Below are 21,783 nucleotides of genomic sequence, written 5' to 3'. Positions count from 1 at the left end.
TTTTATTATTATTATTATTATTATTATTATTATTATTATTATTATTATTATTATTATTATTATTATTATTATTATTATTATTATTATTATTATTATTATTATTATTTTACATTTGCCTGTAAAGCACTTTGAATGATATCTGACTCTGTATGATAAGTGCTCTAGAAGCAAACCTGTTTGATATACTCTGATTTAGCACCTTGCTTTGCTCTTGTTTTCAGCTAGTGAACATGTTGTTTTGTGGTTAGTTTTTATTTTAGTTTTTGTTGTATATATATTTTTAACTCTAACTTGTATTTTTTTCACTTATATTCCATACATTTTATTCAAGTGTGGGAGCTGTAGTTCCACTTCCTTAACAGGGGATGTCAGTAGCGAGCGAGCTAATGCTAATAGCCCGTCTGGAGAAACGAAGAAGAGCCAACATCAACACAGAAGCTCTTGCACAGGTTCATGCTCGTGCAAATTTAACTACAACCTCTAGCTTTTAATGAATGTGTGACATTACGAAATTAAAATGGATTTTGTTACGTGTTGGCGATTTTTTTACACCTGCGATTGTTCGCAGCTAGCTTTAGCGACTAAGCTGCAGCTAGCTAGAAGCAGCGGCGAGCTAAATTTGTTAATTTGAGTGTGTGGGTGTGTATCCCTGCACAACAGGCTTGCTGTGTTATGTGGCTTTATACTTTGTGTTGCAAGATCGATAGCTTCCTATTTTAAGCTTCACGTCTATTTCATTCGCCTCTTTCTCTTCTCCTGCGTCTTATTTTGTCTTTTTTCTCTGCAGATCATTTTCTACCCGGCCCAGATATAAAGTAGTGCAGCAGTAACGACGCTGTGAAAATGGACACAAGAGCCTTGAGGAATCCATATCCTGACTATGATGGGAGTCCTGCGTCCACACAGGCTTTGTTTGATTTTCAGGGAAAGGTAATGCATGAAGGAAGATGTCGGCAAGCCAAATGTTTGTGTGTGTGCATGTGTTTTAAGTCCACCTCATTATTTATTCTTTACCTTCAGCTCACATCAGAGTTTGCCCAGCAGCTGAGCGTCAAGGTCAGTGAGCTCTTAGCTGTCATGGAAAATGGGCTGAAGTCTGCTGATCCAAGAGATTGCACTACTTACACAGGCTGGGCAGGTGATGACAGGATTACACAACTGGTATAAATGAGTGATTGCCATAAATTGAATGCATGTGACTGGATGGCATCTTGATGGCAACTAGTAAGGCTGCACATGTGATTGTGATTGCAGACACCAGAAAATAGCCCTGTAAGTGAAAACTTGTGACATTTTTCTGTCTGATTGAAGGGCTGGTGTTCTATGGGTGTTTTATTTCGATAATAAGGAAGTCTACAATTTCCCAGAACCAAAATGGGTTTTTTTAAAAAAAAAAAAACCCTTTCTGGTGAAAATCAAGTTGCTGTTATTTATTTATTTATTTATTTTTTTAACCTTGTTAACATTTCCACATGGTGTTTTTATATGCTTGATGCATCCATGAATGAGCAGTCAGTGGTGATGAGTCAGTGGCAGATTTTTTTTTTCACCTTGAAATAGTGACTGACCAACATTCATTTTAATATCACACAATTTATATCAATGAAGCAATTTCAACTTGCGGGGTGGGACTTTCTACATCTTTTTAAAGTTCAAATGTGCAGCCTTGCTTTATTCATGCATGATTTCAAATAAGAAACATTTATGGGTTACTTTCTCAAGTTTGCAACATTCACACGAAACATCTGATTGTCCACAGGCATTGCCCTGCTCTACCTGCACCTCCATAATGTGTTCAGGGATCCCTCCTACCTGCAGAGAGCACTAGAATATGTCAGCCGCAGCCTCAAGTGTTTGACCCGGCGTCATGACGTCACCTTCCTGTGCGGAGACGCAGGACCGCTGGCTGTAGCTGCTGTAGTCTACTATCGCCTTCAGAGGATGCAAGAGACTGATGAGTACATTAACAGGTTAGTCTAGAAGATGTAATTATTAGGTGTCGATAAGTGTTATTTCCTGAGTTTTTATATATATATATTTTTATCCAGTTGCATTTTTGTTTATAACCTTCGTAATTCCATGTTTGTGATAAATTGATGAAGATCAAGCTTTGAGTCACTTTTATGAATGTTTCCCACTTGCAGTGCTTTAATGTTGTGGTTGTTTTGCACTCAGGTATTTATACATGCAGTTTAAGTAGCTTGCAAAGGTGTAATAATTTTAAAGGTTGCTGCAGCTGACTCAGCCTCATACTCAGAGCTGCAAAATTTTAGCTCCAACTTTCCTCAGTATTATTTTTGCTAAATACCATCGTCATTATTGTAAATCCATTATAAAATAGCGGCAAGTCTAATTGCACTTAGTTAGGAAGAATCTACATTATCTATCAGATGCACTCACATGTAGTTGATTGGTCCAGTTTAATGGTCTAAGATCCAGTTTAATTAACTGCTGGAGCTGGAATTGTGATTGAATTTATGATATAATTAATTGTATACACTTATAGGTCATCCTGAATAGAAAATGCAGTTTTACATGTGGTTCATTGGTGCAATAGTCTGTCACAGGCTTTGTGAATCCCGTGCCTTTCTCCCAGACTGTTGCAGTATCACCAGACTGTGGTGACCGGTTTAGGTGGGCTGCCAGATGAGATGCTTTATGGGCGGATGGGCTACCTCTATTCTCTCATCTTCATCAACCAGCAGCTTGGGCAAGACAGGATCCCACTGCAGTACATCCAGCAGGTGGTGACCTCAGATACAATCATCTATGGTGGTTCTGTTCTCTTGAATGTGTGGATTTCACTACTGCAGGATGTTATTTTATTCAGGAACGGCTTACTCATTAGCCATTACCCTCCTTTGTGTTAGATACATCTACAGTAATCATAAAAAAGAAAGAAATGCATTGAATGTTGAAGGAAATGCAGGGATGCCAGCAATGTGATAGTTGATTGGTCTTTCACTGCCTCCAATGATTTTGATTGGCCGTAATTTGTGTAGTCCTGCACATACTGATGTCCAATTGCTCCCATTTATCTCCATTGATTTTTCTTCAGTTTTGCAGATTAGGTGTTAGGTCTTGTGAGCTTGGATATGTTGTTTCCTTCCTCAGATCAGCGAAGCCGTTCTGGCGTCAGGCGAGCATCTCAGCAGGAAGTTCCGGGTCCAGAACCAGAGCCCCCTGATGTACGAGTGGTACCAGGAGCAGTATGTTGGCGCTGCCCACGGCCTGGCTGGCATTTACTATTTCCTCATGCAGGTACAGCAGGTCTCTGGTTGGAATTAAAGTAGTCTGTGGCTAGACTTCTACATATACTGTATTCGGTTAAGTATTTTTTAGTGGTCTTGCAGCAATGATTGAACCATCCACAGAGTGGTGGGTGTAGCAGATAGTTGTGCATCATGCAGTAGTTTAATGTGGTCTATGGCTACAATCCTATTGTAAAATTTTATGTTGATATAGGCCAAAGAAAAGGACACTTTTAAGATGCTATAGTAAGGAAATATTTTGTGTTTTGCCTCGTTAAACACTTAAATGATTTATTAATGATTAACATGGCTATTTATAAATGCATTAAATTACCAGTTGAATGAACAAATCATATCAGACCAATCTGATTAAATCTTGGCTATTTCATCTTTTTTGGTATCTTCCCAGTCTATGGTAGGTGAACTCAAAAGTTAGTTTCCAATAAACACACTTCTTCTATCCATCGCAGCATTTTCCAATTATCTGTATCTCGACTTTTTTCTTTAACCAATTCTCGAAAAAACATTATAAAATTGGAAATCTGCTTTTTGGGCTGCCGTGCAGCTGTCTGTCTCCATCTGTAGTTCCAACTAATGCCATACTCACATAGTTTTTGGACACTCTAAAATTTTACACAGTCTCAAATATCATCATGAAATATTTGTGGAAAAAATCTTTTGTGTGTTTCAAAAGGTGTGGCTGCATTAGACAGACACAAACAAATGCAAATTATATTAGAGCTCTAATTCTGGCTGGCATGTTCCCCACGAGCCTTTCACACTGTTGGGGAGTAATCTTGCCCCATTCTTCTTGAATTACTGTTTTTAATTCTTCTAATTGTTTTTGGATTACACTTTGAAACAGACCTTTTGATAATCCACCACAGATTTTCGACAATTTTGAGATGGCCACTCTAAGAACTTGATACTGTGCTCCTGCAGCCAAGTTCTACTGGCCCTGGATATGTGGCATGGGGCATTATCTTGTTGAAACGTCCAGTTTGGACCTCGACGGAACAGTGCACGTCCAGAAGGGAGCATGTGGATGTTTGGAGAATGGCAGAGTTGGCAGTTCAATGTGCCATCACAGACAGTGAGATGACCAACACCAGCAGCACTCATGCATCCCCTAACCATGATACTGCCTCCACCATGCTTGACAGTAGTTACTGTACATGTTGGACATAATGCTTCGCCTGGCCTTCTGTGTACCCTCATATTAGCAGGAGGAAGATAAAGCTGAAAACTGGACTCATCTGACCACAGAATCTTCTTCCAGTTCCTGGCTGTCCAGTTCTTGTGTGCTTGGGCCCAATGACGGTGGGCTAACCTCTGTCTCTCATTGATCAGGGGCTTCTTGACAGCCTTCTAGGACCTTAAACCATGATCTCATAATCAACCACATACACTAAGGGTGGAACACTGGACACCAATGTGGTTTGACCACTGCTGCTGAAGCTCCTGCGATGTCATTCAGCAGTTTTTCCTGCACATGTGGATCAGGATCCGGTCAGTTCTTGCTAAAGAAACCCTTGCACGCAGAGATCTTGGTTTGTCTTCCAAGCTGTCGGTTCATCTGTAATTCTGCAGAGTGTTACCAACTGCTGAAGGACTGCATCTGCACTTCCTGTCTATCTGGCGGCAGCTGCACCCTTCCTGGCTGAAAATCTGTATCTTCAGGCGCGTTTCCTGCGTTACGTTCCTTGTTTTAGCCAGTTTTGTCTCTGAAGAACTTTCAAATGCCCTGGCTTTATATAGACACAAAGCATGGCAACAAAAAATGTCTTTTTATTAAAAAGTGATACCTTCATTAGTGGATCACTAGTATCAAAATGACCCAGTACTCAAAACGTTTTAGGTATTTTTATGGAACCAATAAATTTTAAGTTTTTAATGGCTTTTTTCAAATGCATGGGGTGTCAGATCTTTTTTGTACCACTGTAGATTTTTTAAATTAACACTGACGGATGAATGCTAAAATGTTTTAATAAAACATATATATATATATATATATAACAGAAGTCAATAAATTATTGTGTTGGAATTTGTTTTTGAATTTTAACTTCAAGGTTTTAATTTTCATTGCAAATACAGTATATGTCAGTTTATCTGTATCAGTGTCAGCCCTGTAAAAACATTTGGTCAACCCTCCTCTTTTAAACACAGTCTAATTCCTCCTTCACAGCCAGGCTTTGTTTCTGCGGCGGAGCATGTGCACAGGCTGGTGAAGCCCAGCGTCGATTACGTCTGCCATCTAAGATTCCCCACAGGAAACTACCCTCCCTGCATCGGAGATGATCGAGACCTGCTGGTGCACTGGTGCCATGGATCTCCAGGGGTTATCTACATGCTCCTGCAGGCCTACAAGGTAACGACAGAAACAGGAAATTAATGTTTCGTTAGAGAGAGAATATGACTAAGAGAATAGAGAGAGAGATGATTGACAGGGTCATAGTGCCATCTTGTGGTGAAGTTTACTTACTGTTTTCATGTTAAGTTTTTGTACTGACATTACTGAGAATAAATGACTTATTTCAAAATAAGAACATAATCATGATTGTTTGCAAGAGTGACTCTTTGAACAAAATACAGAATATTATAACCTAAGCTTGTCCCTGTGAACATACGGGGAAAACATAAATTCTTACATCTTTCATAATCTCACTTTTCGCCAATACTTTCTTTGCTCCAGGCTTTTGGTGTTCCTCAGTACCTGGAGGACGCTCTGCACTGCGGGGAGGTGGTGTGGCGGTACGGTTTGCTCAAGAAGGGCTATGGATTGTGCCATGGTGCGGCAGGCAACGCCTACACCTTCTTAACCCTCTACCGGCACACGCAGGATCCCAAGCACCTTTACAGAGCCTGCATGGTGAGAGCACATGAAAGATTCTTAATAATGTAATCATCCACAGGATGCAGTAGCCATTTGGCTCGTCAGACAACTGCAAATACCAATTGTGGTGCTCCGGCAGTGCATCAATCATAATTAGCATCCAAAGCCTTGATTAATGTCAGCAGTTTATGACTAGCAATCAGTTACTTACCAGAGAAAGGTATCACAGAGCTTTTATCCATGAAATTTCTGTGCACATGCTCCATACATATGCATGTTAAATATCAACACTGTGGTTGAAAATAACAGCATTTTCTCACAAATAAATACATTATAGAGCGCAATAAAAAAATAAAGCCTGATGATGAAACCCTAAAATATATATTATAGTGAATTTAATTGGAAGTGCAAGTATTTCACATTGATCTGCCAAATACTTGTCAAGAGATTTAACCACATCTTTACCCTTTAAACAACTGATATAAAAGTTAATCTGTGCAGTATGAAGCCATAACAAATAGAAGAGGTCATTTTATAATTCTTTTTGAGGCTTCATGTTGTGTCCATCCTTTGCGTTCTCTGACTTTGATGTAATATGTGAAAGTCGTATTAAACTTTATTCAAAGCACAACCAATCATAGCACAATTGGCCCCCTGCCAGACTTGAAATTGAGAATTATTCCAGAAATGGTGGGCATGTGAGAGACAGGGCCTTTTATGTTGGTTGACAATAGGTTTGTAGCTGTCTGCGCGAGTCGGCGTCAAAGCCAGCCGAGCGGCCTGGTAGCAAACTCTGTTTGGATGCGCTCCAGGTGGCACGAGTCCCGCAAGTACTTTCATTAATATGAATCTATTCATAGAGGATGGAAATAAACTCTTCAGATGCGTTGCCGGAGCTCTGTTACATCTTCCAAGTGCAACAGGGTGACATTGTGGTTATAATCTGATATCTCGACAGATGCTTGGATTTCACTGAGTGGAGCACAATTTTCAGCAGTTGTTGACATTGCTCAGTATTCTCCGGAGACTGTCCAGCTACAATTCAGTTTGGTGTTGTGTTGCTGTTATGACTCTGCCTCTCTCTGTCCCTGCAGTTTGCAGACTGGTGTATGAACTACGGCAAACATGGATGCCGGACACCAGACACTCCCTTCTCTCTTTTTGAAGGTAATATGAGATGACATATCCCATTTGCCAAAAATATCTTGTCACTACAGTGCTTTGCTTTTACATAACTATGACTAGATGAAGCTGAGAAACTATAATTGAGAAGTGATGGAGGTACAGAAAGCAGAAAACAACAGGAACAACCCTGCAATGAATATAATTATCTTTTGTGTTTAGTTTTTGTTGTGATTGATGGTTGAATTCAGTGTTCATTTTTGTAAGTGTTCATTTTTACAAAAATACATTTAAAAAATCCAAACAGTACTCCAACTCATATACACCAATATATATTTGAGTTTTCAATTGACTACCATGTCGCATAATTGAGCAGTTTTTGTGTGTAATGCACCTGTATTTTAGGCATGAAAATATTTGAGTCGTGTTTTTGAAAAAGATTGTATAAAATATGATGCAGCCCTGTAGGACTGATGCAATAGAAATTAAAGAGTAAGTCCACAGAGCTGTAACATTTCAGCATCATCAATGCAATATGTGCTTGCGCTTGCACAAAGCCGTGAGAAGTAAGATATAGTAACTCAAACATAACAGGCTGCATCTTTTTTTGCTGCTGGATACAACATCAAAACTTGCACAGTTCTCATTTTCTGTGACAGATCTACAGAGAAGTCTGTCTGATTGAACATTATTTACTCTGATTTAGGAGGGTTTTTTGTTGACATGCTTGCTCCATGTGTGCACAGCAAAGTGACTGAGGAACAGGACAGAACACAAGACCAGATTCAAATTTATTAGCCCCATAAACCTAAAAACCGAGAGAACTGATACATTTTCAACTGTCCGATAGCCTGTAAACTAGTTGTATGTGACGTATAGTTTTGTCAAGAAAATTAACCAAATCAAAGCTTAAAATTGTGATATTTCACCAAAATGACTTGTCTCATTAAAGAAATTTTCAAAAACAAACTGTGAGAACTAACACGATTCTGTAAAAACAAGAAGTTCTGCACCTTTTGTTGCAAACAAGAAACAATTAATGATTCAGCTCAGTGTTGTGAGAAAAATTCAGGAACCTTTTGGATGAACTGCAGGCTGTGTTTCCAGAGAGCAAAGAAGACAAGTGTGGACATGAATTAAAAATGTTAGTAATAAGGTATCTATAGTAGAGACACCTATCTTACTGTAGTATTTTGCTATACATATTGATTCCAGGTTTTTACAGTTTTGACTGACAATTTGACTTTAATTTGATCCTTTTTTATCATTTGTGATATTATAATTTTGCTATACTTCACAACAGACATGTTTGAGTTATCTCTACTTTTAGCTGTGGTTGTGCAGGACTTTATATTCCTGTGAAAAATGAACCCACAGTTATGTAAAACAATGGAAAGACTCTTACCAACACACCTTGAAAGTGTTTGCAAAATACAGAACTGCTCCCTCAAAAATGTCAATTAAGTTGAACAAAGACTTCAGATAGTAATACAGTTTTGAAACAAGTTTGCACTGTCCTTTGCCCACCGTCATATAACTGTAAACTCAGTAGTGTCACTTCTTGTTCGCAGGCATGGCAGGCACGATCTACTTCTTGTCCGACCTTCTGCAGCCAATGAAAGCAAGGTTCCCGGCCTTTGAGGTGTAGACAGGGTCCACAGGTAGTGCTCCCCATCCACACTGCAGATAATTTAACAAGAAGGTCAGGAGGACTCATTCTGCTCTCTGTCACACGCATGCATGGAAACACTGCATTGGTAAATAATATTCAAGGAGTTTACAAGAAATATTGTCTTGATGGCTCCTGCTTCAGACTTTGTGCCATGTTTTTCCTGCTCTTCTCTCCTAGGAATTGACGTCTTATTAACACAAATCCTATTTGATCTCAAAAAAAAAAAATGTTGAGAGCTTCTATAGCATCTTTTTTGTGTCTAGCTGTAACTTCTGCTCTGTGAACTCACATTGTAATGTCTTTTAGGGATTCAGCTAAAAAAAAAAAGACAAGAAATTAATTTTAATTTCAGACTGTCAAAACACAAAAGAAAATGTGGGGAAACAAATAAGATGTTAAAAAATAACTATATTTGCATCATTTCTAAGTTTAACATAGTTGCTTTTGTTTTCGATTTAATGTTTTGTTTTTATTTTTGAAAAGCAGCAATGCTTTTAGCATTGTACTAGATTTATTACTGTGCAAGCTGTGTCTTGTGTGCAGGGCTTAACCCCCACAATACCCGGTGTAAAACTGTCGCCTGTTCTTTGCACTGTCTGAGCAATAAACTTTTTACAGCTGTTGCTCTGTAGTGAATTTCAAATTTGCTCTTCTTGCGCAGCAGTGAAGAAAAACCACAGAGGGGCGGCAGAGACCTGTCAAGTTGAAAGTGAATTTCTGAAATACACACGATCAAACAAGTTCACCTTGAAACTTCATGAATAGTCACTTTTATGCTAATCAGAATTTTTTTTTCCATATTCAGCAGGGATGTGGATGCTGCATAGACTACAACTTAAAAATGATCATGATGTGATCTACTTTGACTTGTTTATGAAAGAAATTGTCCTTGTAAACCATGTGACACAAGAATGCAGGACACAGGCATATCTGTTTCAATTTAAACTGTCAGTTTAAATGGCTTTAGATGCCAAATATTACATTACTATGTGTGTAAAATCCTTTAGCCCTTCCTCCTTGAGACACTTGGCCCAACTTGTCCAGCCTTTTCCAAATAAGGCTCACGTATCACACTGAAAACCAAGCAGCGACACAATGCCACTGCTCTTTTTTAAGCCTCTTGCCCAAGCTTCTTTATGATCCGAGGCCAGCTGGGGGTTTGGGAGAGGAGGGTTTGGTGTACGTTGGATGGTGGTTACTGTACCAGAGAGTCTTGAGAAACAGGAGTGTTCATTTTCTCCACCCCCACCTCCACAGAGCAGAGGAGAAACTGAACACCTCCAGCAGGAATGGGTGTAAAAATAGAGCTCATCTGTCCAGGGGCGTGGTCTCCTGGACATGTCTTTCACTTGGTTCACTCACTCCTACAAATGTCCTACAGTGCTTTTGCTTCTGATATTCAGCAGTCGGCCATGCTATGTTACAGAGCCTATGATGACAAGTAAGACTTACAGCAGCCACCCAAGCTTCGAGGGAATTACCTAATTCTTTGTGTATCATCTATGTGTATGTGAACTTGCTCTTCTACGAAGGAGAGGAAAAAGATTGATTTCAAAAACGATATGAGCATAATTTCACATTCTTTATTCATATGGCCAAAAAAACATGACAAGCAGTTAATAGTTTTTGGTCTGTAAAAGACACTGTACAAAATCTGTTATAGTGGCTGCCAAAGACTCAGCAGATTACATCAGTGAAATACTATACAGAAACTGCACTGACTTTCAGTTTCTTGGATTTTTACTGATTCAAAGTCAACACAATTGTTAATAGATTATTGTAGCATAATAATATCCTTGCGCAAAAACGTGCAACAGATTTCTAAGTAAGTATTTGGTATTAATTAGACTGAGTTATTATAATGTATTCCATAACATTAGCATCTGAAATAAGTAGTGGCCAGCAGAGGCTTGTGTGGGAACTGCAGAGATGCTAAATAAATCTTTAGCCTCTGCACCTGCTACAGAGAACTTCAGCAGCCAGTGCAGTGAAAATGCACAGTTTGAGAACATAATCGAATACATTCCTACACAGATGAAGCCTCAAAGAAGAGCACAAATGTATTCTAAATTCATGCACAAGCAAAACATGGTACAGTAGATTTGATTTTTTGACAGCAAGTATCTGAATAAGTCCGATGGCAGTCTGTACAAGAACATTTGTACATCATGTAAGTGTGCTGTACTTTTCCCAATCTAAGTGATTCTCTGTAGAGAAGTTTGAAAACTACAGTGGTCTTTATTTATTTAGTGTGTTTCAAAACCCAGGCTACAAAGTGCTTCATGAAGCAGCAAAATATACCAGCTGAGTTCTAAATATCAAATCCTTAGGCAATTTCTGGAGGTTTTTTTTTTTTTTTTTGCTTCTGTCGCATTTTTACTCATTGTGTGCTCATATTCCAATCCAATATAAAGTCCAGCACCTCTGCAGATAGAACTTAAATATGTATTTTGTGCGACATAACACAGTTATAATGCCATGAATCATCCAGAAGGGAAAGTTAACTATTTGATTATTCATTTTACAAAATCTGAAAAACCGTGGAATCACGATGTACAACAATTTCCCAATTGTCCACAGGTGTTGCCAACACTGGAAAAGGAAATGGTGGCTATACATAATTAGATTTAATATAATAATAATAAGAGGAACTTTATTTATGTAGCACCTTTAAAAACAGCATTCATAAGGTGCTTTGACAGTAAAAACACGCAACACAGACAATCAAAGATATAGGAGACAAGTCAGAGCAGTCAATTGAAATAAATTGTGATAATGCTAATAAATTAAATGAATAATTAGCTAGATTAGCACTCACATCAAACAAGAGAACTAGGCAGTTTGAAAATTAAAGAATAAGACTGAGGGTTACAATTAAAAATAAAAAAAATTTGAGAATTAAAGAATTATAGAGACGACATCACACCAAAGAATCAGGCAGTTAAAAGCAAAATAAAAGGAGAGAACGTATAAAATAAACAGGACATAATACATAATACAAGCTACAAGTAAACTTCACATAAAAGCAAGTCTATAAAAGTGGGTTTTAAGAAATGATTTAAAAGTTCCTGACTCTGCAAGCCTCATCTCCTCAAGGAGGTCGTTCCAAAGTCAAAGGGTCCTGATGAAGGAAGGTCGGTCACCTTTAGATTAAAGCTTTGACTGTGGATATAGTGATATTTTGCTATCTGTGTTTTTTATTTGTTTCCACACTTGTCCCTACTTTTTCCTGTGCAAGCACAGCCTGCAGTTCAGCCAAAAAGACATGACTTTATCGTAGCTGAGTCACTGATGGCTTGTCAGTTGTGGCATAGAGCACAAATTTGTTTTTCTTCTTTACAGATTTTGGATGGGGAACATGATTTATTTTTGGCATTATTTTTAAATGAGACATGTAGAATAAAGTGATTCTGATTAAATATACCCTTCTCTGTTTAGATTTAGTTACGTTTTTTGTTGGAGCCACATACGAACTCAATTCTGTGTAGAAAAACTAAGGCATTGTTAAAGATGTCAATACATTTTTAAGAAGTACAGTACCATTCAAAGTTTGGGGTCACTAAGAAATGCCCTTATTTTTGAAAGAAAAGCAGTTTTTTCAATGAAGATAACATTAAATGAATCAGAAATACAACCTAGACATTTTTTATGTGGTAAATGACTATTCTAGCTGGAAACGGCAGATTTTTGCTGGAGTATCTACATAGAGGTACAAACTGATGATTAGAAAACCCTTGTGCAATTATGTTAGCACAAGAATAAAAGTGTGGGTTTTCATTGAAAACATGAAATTGCCTGTGTGACCCCAAACTTTTGAATGGTAGTGTAAACGGCAAATGAGGTGAAATTTAAACTCTGGTAACATCTGGAAAGGTTTTCCAATAAAAGTGTGTTTTATGAAGAGACTTGAAGAGGCCTGATTTCCTCGGGCAGATGTTTCCAGAGCCTTGGGGTACTGGCTGCAAACGCTGTGTCCTGAATGGTACTAAGAGGTCAGAGATATGGCTGGGAGAGAAGCAACGAAAATCTGAAGAGGCTAAAAGGAACGATTTTATGGTAGCTGTTGATTCTGGCTAAATGCCTGGCAGCTGAGTTCTGTAGAGTACTGGGTCAAACAATAGATTTTTGGTTCAGGCTGGTACAAAGACTGTTGCAGTAATTTACGTGTGATGAGATAATTGCATGTAAAATGGCCTTTGTGTCTCTAAAAGTTAGAATCAATAGTATTTTTGAAATATTACTAAGATGATAAAAACACCATTCTACAAGCGTTGATGTGTGCAACTTCAAACTTATTCAAGTTAATAAACTGCAAAAAAATGAATTTTTCCACAGTTTCAACAGCGAATGTATCAGTCATTTTGAAGCTGTTTTATAACAAATGTTACTGTTCAGTTTTATATATCTACTGCATTAAAAGAAATTCTCTTTTCATGTTGGCATCAGCACCATGGAGAGCTCTGGTGAAGAAGAAGAAGAAGGAGAAGAGAGAAAACGACGATTGAACCTCCACAGATTATGCAATGAAGGCTCTTTTGGGTAACTTAATCCACCTTTGATCCCTCAACTTTGCTTCGGAGTCACTTTCTTTCCATTCAGTTCCATATATATAGACACTAAGGAGTTTCTACTCAAGGTAAAGCAAGAGAAGCTGCACATCACAGTCCTCTAGAATTACTCATATATTGCGGATGAGCTCGTGCATTTTGCTGTTTTCAAGACAGATCTGTTGAAGGGAAATTGTTCAAAAACCTCATACATTACAATCATGAAAGCTAATCTTAAGCTACCTACTACTCAGAACTGATTTTCTTCATACCTGTCTGAACTGCGTCAACTTTTCAAATGGTTTTTGCCCTGCTGTTATTTCACCATAAGAGGAGGAGCAGTCTGGCTGTTAAAAATACCTCCTTGTAAATGAGCTCTCTGGTCTGCTGCTCCCCTGAGGTGGGCCACTGGCTTGCTGAGTTTTCTGTATTTTCACTCATCAACTGTGCATTTCTTCCAAACTTTAAAACCTTATTTGACAAGACAAAATATTCCTTTCTTTATAAAAAAAATAAGTTGTCAATTTTTCTTCGAATCTCGACACAAGAAGTCTTGACACAGTTCTTCGGACTTCCAAAAATAGCCCTGTCCCCTTCTAAAGACTCTGAGGGCACAGCTCTCCTTGCCCTAAGAAAGTTAAAGATGTTCCAGCATGTCATCTGATCTGTCCATTAGCATACGTGACATCACATGCCTGGGATAAATAAGAGGGGGGTTTTGACCATGGCTCAGGACCAGTCTGTCTTGGGACTTCAGCTTCTCATCTCCTTTTCTTTCCGCTCCTCCAGCTCCTACTCTCCAAAATGGTGTGTACAATATTGTGTTTTTGGACCTTTTGGGTGGTACTGATGGAGTTACTTTTTTTTCTTCTTTTTGGGTTCGGATCTTAAAAATAACCCCAAACTTGAGACTTTATTGGCATCACTCATCATTTTAGGGAGGACAAATCAGGACTTCTCTGCTCTTTATTTATATATTATGAAACTAAATTAACTTCTCTGAAGATTGCAAAGTTGAGACTTTGCACCCAGGACTACCACCTTGAAACACATCTGCATGTCTATCTTTAATGTCTGTAGACATGTATAAAAATGCAAAAAAAAAACCTGTCTATAATATCATCATCCATCACGGGTTTTGAATAGTTCTGGACAGTTTACAGTGATAAAATTCTCATTAGTGCATCTTACATTAGCTGCGTTTTGTCTGCGCTGTTTCTGCACTCATAAACAATTTGTTTTTATCCATCTCTCTGTCTTCTGTGTATTTTTGTTTGTGTATATGTGTGTTTTTGTGTATTTTTATGTGACAGACTGAGTTCTCAGCGGACCAGATTGAGGGTAAGTGAAGAAAAACAGCAACATTCATCTTCAGTCGCAAAAACTCCCACTTTCAGTCATCATGCTGGCTGACATTTACTTGCAAAAGCAAGAGAGAGTATGCCCTCCAATTTTCTTATTCTAGCAGAGTCTCTCATTTGTGTAGTGATTTTGTAATTATCACACTAAACAAACTCCCAGAGTAGCCGCAGGCTTGTTCAGCTGATCCTTTTAGTCTGAATTAAGTGCTAAAAGGTGGAAGTGCGGATAAAGAAAATCCACCATAGAGCGTGGCATTCCATTGACTTGTCCAGTTGCTGTGGAGGATTTCAGATATGTCTATTCTCAGCCTAGCCTTGTCTTGTGGCCCTTACAAAGCAGAGGCGTTAATACCCAGGTCAAGGTTTAAGATGCAGGGATGGTGGCATCACTTTACACAAGGAATCCAAACCATCCTCGACCCTTTTGTTCGCTGCTGAAAGATGTGCCGTCTATCAACTATGTTTAGTGGAAAGAATGTGTTCTGACTGTCCAACTGGACGTGACATTTAAATACATTTTGTATTCTAGCAGTGTGTATGTCTGTGAAGACATCCAAATCCAAATTTTCCCCCAAAAAGGAAAAGTGCTACTTCTGCACATTCTGTACTTACTGTTACAAGTTTAAGGTGTTGATTACGACATCGTCAGCAGTCATAGGTTTAATCTGAGGAGGGCCGTGGGGGCCCATGGCCCTATATAGCCAGGGTTTCACTGTCAGGGTGTATCAGTTTGCCTCCAATGATGCCCTAAATGCAACTGGAGGCAGGAATGTTGGAGGGGGTGGAGAGTACAGCTGCTGCTGCTGCCGCTGCTCAGAAGCACACATTAATCTGTCAAAAAGGTCACTTTGAGTTGGCTTCCTGGTAGGACTCATAGAAATAGCTAACCTTTGTTCAGTGCCTCCCTCTGCTCTGCTTGGATTCAGCTGTTGCTCCCAATTAGATGAGAACAATGCCAGAAGTATGTGGCTTCTACTGTCTTTGATCTTCCATTGCAGTGTGCCACCACATAGCTGCCTTAGATGACTAAGAACTCTGTAATAGAAATAATAGAAAACCTAAAGGGGATGGATCTAACAGGCAGCCAAATGAGACATACCAGACATTTCAGATATAAAATTTTAATGGCAACATAAAAAAGGATTCTGATTCACCATTTGTCTTTTGATTGAAGTCTTAACTACTGTATGTGTGCTAACTTAGGACATGATCTAGTTCCTAAATCATACATTTTTTCTTTCGGTGCTTTTGACCAGCTTGTGTCAAACCCTCTCTTTCATCTCTCCCTCTCTATCCAGACTTCAAGGAGGCTTTCGGTCTCTTTGACAGAGTTGGTGACAGCCAGGTGGCCTACAACCAGGTGGCCGACATCATGCGCGCCCTGGGCCAGAACCCCACTAACAAGGACGTTACAACGATTCTGGGCAACCCAACTGCTGACGGTGAGGGTCAACACGAGCATTTTAAACTAAAGAGCCGTCTGCGCTTTGTTTTTGTTGCACTAACAGATGTTTTGTGGTTTCAACAGACATGGCCAACAAGAGGCTCAACTTCGACGCTTTCCTGCCCATGCTGAAGCAGGTCGACGCCCTCCCCAAGGGAACCTACGATGACTACGTTGAGGGCCTGCGCGTCTTCGACAAGGAGGGCAACGGCACAGTCATGGGCGCTGAGCTGCGTATTGTGCTGTCCACCCTGGGTGAGAACTCAAATTTAGAAGCACACAAATATAGATTGCTTAGCATGCACCGTGTGTGAAATGGAGACCACGCACCTGACATGGATCCTCCTACAGGAGAGAAGATGAGCGAGCCTGAGATTGATGCCCTCATGGCCGGACAGGAGGACGAGAACGGCAGTGTGCACTACGAGGGTAAGATTTCCCAATGTGCCCTGTTCTTTTCCACATTTTATAAATATAGGAAGCTAAGGATTTGAACTTCTTCCCACAGCTTTCGTCAAGCACATCATGTCTGTGTAAGAGGCCAGCAGAAGGAGTGCTGAAGAAACTGTAGCTCGCCTACAGACAGCCCAACGGTGTTCAGGACATCTACACTGTTTCAAAGACCAACCAAGGAAAGACAAGGACTATGTACAAGGGATGTTGAAGCAAACCAATCTTGTTTATTTTGTTTTCCTTTCCATTTCGTCTCAACAAATCCGCCGCTCTCTGGACATCACCATCACCTCTCCGTTGTAGACCCCCTATCACTCGGCCTCTACTTCCCCCCGGGGCGTGTCTCCACTCACCGCATGGGGTGAGGAACGGGGGAGAAGGGGTGACCGCTCATCAAGTGAGGGTAGATCCCTCCCTTCCCACCGCCACCTCATTCAGTCACGTCATCACTGGCCCAGCAATACCAAAGGTGCTGGAGAATGGTCGTGGATAGACCGCCAGAAATCTCCCACTTCCCTGAAAAGTTTTATTTATTTTCACTCTGGTCATTTCAGAATAAACTTTTCCAACGTACATCCCACCAGGGTTGATCCTTGATCTTTTATTACCCACAAACACTTGTAGATGCTATATCTGAGCGGAGACACCATGAACTAAGTTGCACATTTATCCATCCATTATCCATACGCCGTTTAATCCTCATTAGGGTCGCAGGGGGCTGGAGTCTATCCCAGCTGACTTAGGGTGAAGGCATGGGACACCCTGAACAGGTCACCAATCTATCACGTGGCTACACTTAGAGGCAATCGCGCTTGTATTTGCACATTTATTATTTTGCATTTATAAGCACATTCAATGAAATCTTAAAAGCTTTTACAGCCTTAGTTGGCAAATTGTTTAGCTATTATAGACAGGCTTTAGTTAGACATTTTTGCAGGTTTATTCAATCTAGTTAGGATAATAAAACTGCAGAAACTGAAATACTCTGATCAAACTAGCACATGAAAATCAAAAGACTTTGCGACTTCAGGAAAAACCTACCTTAAAAAGTGCTTCCACTCTATTTGAGGTTCATTCATACTGTTAAATATTAAACAACCATTAATATTATGCGTACACACTACTAAATGCTCTTTAAAATTCAGGACAGCCTTGTAGGGTGTCCTGAATTTTTGATCTAAGGTCCATGTCTTCAGTTATCTCGTAGTTCGCTCTTGCTTTACTTCTGCGGGACCCTGATATCTATATTAAATACACTACCCTTCAAACGTTTGGGGTCGCTTAGAAATGTCCTTATTTTTGAAAGAAAAGCAATTCATTAATGAAGATAACATTAATTTATTCAGAAATACAGTCTAGACATTGTTAATGTGGTAAATGACTATTCTAGCTTTAAACGGCTGATTTTTAATGGAATAAAAATGTCTAACTGCATAGGGGTACAGAGGCCCATTTCCAGCAACTATCACTTCTGTGCTCTAATGGTATATTGTGTTTGCTAATGGTGTTGAAAGGCTAATTGATGATTAGAAAACCCTTGTGCAATTATGTTAGCACATGAATAAAAGTGTGAGTTTTCATGGAAAACATGAAATTGCCTGGGTGACCCCAAACTTTTGAACGGTGACTGAAAGATTTGTCAAATAATTTGTATTTAAGGATAAAGCTGCAGCAACTACCTATATAGAGACGATTTAAGTGTCAACGCGGCTACACAGTTTTACATCCTTAGTTTAACTATAGTTGTTGCTTTAGCTGTTGCAGCTACACATTTATTTCACTTACACCTACTCTGTTCTTCTGCAGAGGGAATGCAGTGGCAACAAGTTCAAAGTTGTAAAATAAAGAAAGCCTGACCCCTTGTGGTGTCGTGTGGGTATGACATGCTTATCATAATAAAATTTAGTTCTAAAGCGCCTGTCAAAACTGAAGTTGCAAAGAACCTACAAAAAAGAACAGCAATAAAACGGCAGAAAATACAATTTCTAGGGCTATCCAGTAGTCTTTGTTCAGGATCACAGAGCCAGTTTTCTTTCATAGAATGTCACAGAATGTCATATAAAAATAATCCTCATATCACTCTGGTGTGGAGAAATGATAGCTGTCAACGGTTCTGCAGTCAGCAGAGATAAGCATCTCTCAGACTATGGATGTCATCCAGTGGTGGTATGATACAGTCAAACAGACATGATTGGTAATATGGGAAGATATAAATACTGTGGAACAGTACTCGAAAGTGTGCACAGATAATAGCATGTATTGAGTTGCATACAGTTTATCACAAAGAATTATATATGACAATTCTCCTCACAAATTTCACTTTGCTCTGCAAAGCACAGATATTTCCTGTGTCATGGCAGGAAGGGAAAGTAAACATCTTTCAGTCTATAGATGTCTTAGCATATGCAGCCAGGTCCATAAATATTTGAATACTGACACAATTTTCAGCATTTCAGCTCTCTATACCACCAGGTATCATTAAAGTGCAGACTTCCAGCTTTGATTTGAGGGTATTACATCCAAATCAGGTGAACGGTGAAGATTTACAACACATTTTATATGTGCTCTCCACCCTTTTAAGGGCCCAAAAGTAATTGGACAAACTAACATCCAGGGCGTCAGACCTCCAGAACAGTGGCTAGTCAATTTTTCTTAGTTGGCACCTTGTCTGGAAAAGGTTGAATGTGATCACGAACAGCCTTAAATGTAGCTAAATGATGCTTGAATATTTAAAATCAGTAGTGAGATTATCGCATGAAAAACACCTTCTTCATCTTATAGATCAAAGTTTTAACTTAAAGGTGGAGTATGCACTTTAATTCAATTAAATTTTATTTGTATAGCACCAGTTCACAATATACAGTACCATTCAGAAGTTTGGAGCCACTTAGAAATGTCCTTATTTTTGAAAGAAAAGCATTTTTTTTCAATGAAAATAACTTTAAATGAATCATAAATTCAGTTTAGACATTGTTAAAGTGGTAAATGACTATCCTAGCTGGAAACAGCAGATTTTTAATGGAATATCTACAGAGGTACAGAGGCCCATTTCCAGCAAACATCACTCTTGTGTTCTAATGGTACATTGTGTTAGCTAATCGAACATGAAATTACCTGTGTGACCCCAGACTTTTCAATGGTAGTTTATGTTATCTCATAGCACTTCACTTAGAAAGGTAAAAAATAAATAAATAAAAAGATAGCAGGGGAGATAGCAGGAGGGGTTGGGGCGGGGATAGCGGAATAGTAAATGGAGAACAGACAAACAAAATAAACAGAACAATGAACAAAACTTGTAATCCAAAACATTGTCAGAGTCGGTGAATATGTCCTCATGATCTGCGAAAAAGGACCATAAATCCGGCACATGGCAACTATATAAGTATGCTAACTAGCTAAATATCAACTATCGCAGACTCCTCCTTTAACTTATGCTCCATTCACTACATTTAGATTTTGCATCTATAGCCATACTTGTTCTTTCATGACCTGTAGTTTATTGTGTCTAATCCAAACTAACGTTCACATACTTTACACAGATGTTGCTGTTGAAATGATATTATTTACTTACTGAGTTAGTTCACTGACTTCATGACTGTCTTCTGCTTGTTCTACAATTCCACTATGTTTTAAAATTTTACTGCAGCCAGGCTGGCTTTGAACCTTCTTTATCTTTTGAACCGTGGCATATTGACACTCCCATCTTTTAACTGTCATGGCAAACAGTCCACTCTACACATTACAATAGAAGAAAGCCCTGATTGCTCAATAATTTCTCAACAAAGTCTTAATCAAACATGCATCTTTGCTGAAATCATGACCCGTTTCTTCTTTTTGTCAGTCTCACTCCAGGTATAATGTACTGAATGATATTTTAGTGAATTAAACTGTTGTAGCTGCTTTAGTGTTTTAGATTTTAACACTGAAACTGTCCACTTGATGAAATATATTTTGTAATATATTGCTGACCAGTGTGTTATTCAGAATCAACAGAATACTGAACAACATTTCAGTTCCTGCATTATAAGTAATAATTTTTGGAAATTTTGCCAGTTGCGCATTGTTTATCAAAGTGTTGAGAACATCAGATTAAAGAGATCTGACTTCATTTGAATCCTTTCTTTTAATTTTGATGGTTTTTTTTCTTCTTACGATAACCGTAGAACCTCACGAGTTTATGTATATATAGCAGGAAAAGTATTTAAATCAAGAACATCTTTATCTTTTTGATCAACTGTTGGCATTGGAGCTGATGTTGGGAGCAGGTCAGTCAAAGTTTACCTATAATTTTTGCTTTAGCACCTTTCAGAACTGGAGTTGCAGACTGCTTTACAAAAAAATGGCAACTGTACAACATTATGAAAGACAATTATACATTAAAGGGTCAACAATAAAACATTAGAAAATGAATGAGATAGAAAACTCCACAAAAAGTCAGAATGATGGGTTTTTGAAAGCTTTATAAAGTAAAATGAAAACCTGCATTCTATAAGGAATGAGGAGCTAATGTCTGTTTTGTACCAATAGGTGTCAGAGCTGAGCAAAGAACACCACCTCAAATTTTAGTAGAAGAAGAAATCCAACCGCACTGAGAGTAGCGAGAGTAATATGAGGTCTCACTCTGATGCAATTTTCATAGACAAAACCTTCGTACATGCGGAATAACGTCAACACACTCAGGGCAAGAGCTTCATTATTACCTTTATTGCACTTTTAAAAACCACATTTTTTAACAGTTGTAGACTGTAAAGATGTGTAAAAGTATGTAATAAATGGATAACATAATAATGTGTTGCCTGGCAGCGAAATGTAAATACTTAACAGTCACAAGATAAGTTGAATTATGAAGAGAGGAGCTGAATCTACAGCATTATTGTTATTAGTGGAAGGATGAGGAGGACATCGGCGCTGCTCTTCCTCACAGTGATGAATGACAAATATGTAAATATAATGAATAAATATGTAATGTGATAGGTTAATTGTAAGAATAAATATGTAAATAAATAATAATAAATGCTCTGCTCTGACGTATCGAAGCGGTGGGCGGAAACCAACGGGTGACGTCGCGGTAGCTACGTCCATCTTTCTTACAAAGTCGAT

General features: G+C 38.8%; 2 protein-coding genes across 5 annotated transcripts; both read left to right on the top strand.

Moving 5' to 3' along the window:
- Positions 1 to 313: 313 nt before the first annotated feature.
- On the top strand, positions 314 to 13,957 carry lancl1 (LanC antibiotic synthetase component C-like 1 (bacterial)). 4 transcript variants are annotated; one of them, XM_055008235.1, is made up of 11 exons: positions 472 to 639; positions 788 to 930; positions 1,021 to 1,138; positions 1,760 to 1,970; positions 2,597 to 2,744; positions 3,115 to 3,261; positions 5,437 to 5,619; positions 5,944 to 6,120; positions 7,179 to 7,251; positions 8,778 to 8,867; positions 13,325 to 13,957. In XM_055008235.1, the coding sequence occupies exons 2-10, from the start codon at positions 844 to 846 to the stop codon at positions 8,852 to 8,854; spliced, it is 1,221 nt and encodes a 406-aa protein (XP_054864210.1). In that variant the 5' UTR covers positions 472 to 639; positions 788 to 843; the 3' UTR covers positions 8,855 to 8,867; positions 13,325 to 13,957. The 4 variants fall into 4 exon arrangements, 3 of the variants coding, with proteins under 3 accessions (XP_023130952.1, XP_054864210.1, XP_023130951.1); XR_008600729.1 differs by having other exon boundaries at positions 473 to 639; positions 8,778 to 8,963; XM_023275184.3 differs by lacking the exons at positions 472 to 639; positions 13,325 to 13,957 and adding an exon at positions 314 to 449 and having other exon boundaries at positions 8,778 to 9,501.
- A 143-nt stretch (positions 13,958 to 14,100) lies between these two features.
- Positions 14,101 to 17,263, top strand: mylz3 (myosin, light polypeptide 3, skeletal muscle). Its single transcript, XM_023275173.3, has 6 exons — positions 14,101 to 14,232; positions 14,739 to 14,766; positions 16,085 to 16,228; positions 16,315 to 16,485; positions 16,582 to 16,659; positions 16,739 to 17,263. The coding sequence occupies exons 1-6, from the start codon at positions 14,230 to 14,232 to the stop codon at positions 16,765 to 16,767; spliced, it is 453 nt and encodes a 150-aa protein (XP_023130941.1). The 5' UTR covers positions 14,101 to 14,229; the 3' UTR covers positions 16,768 to 17,263.
- Positions 17,264 to 21,783: the final 4,520 nt, after the last annotated feature.

The sequence above is a fragment of the Amphiprion ocellaris genome, chromosome 24 (genome assembly GCF_022539595.1).
Source record: "Amphiprion ocellaris isolate individual 3 ecotype Okinawa chromosome 24, ASM2253959v1, whole genome shotgun sequence".
Classification (NCBI taxonomy): domain Eukaryota; kingdom Metazoa; phylum Chordata; class Actinopteri; family Pomacentridae; genus Amphiprion; species Amphiprion ocellaris.
Note: the sequence above shows the minus strand (reverse complement) of the source record. Positions and strands in the feature narration are given on the sequence as shown.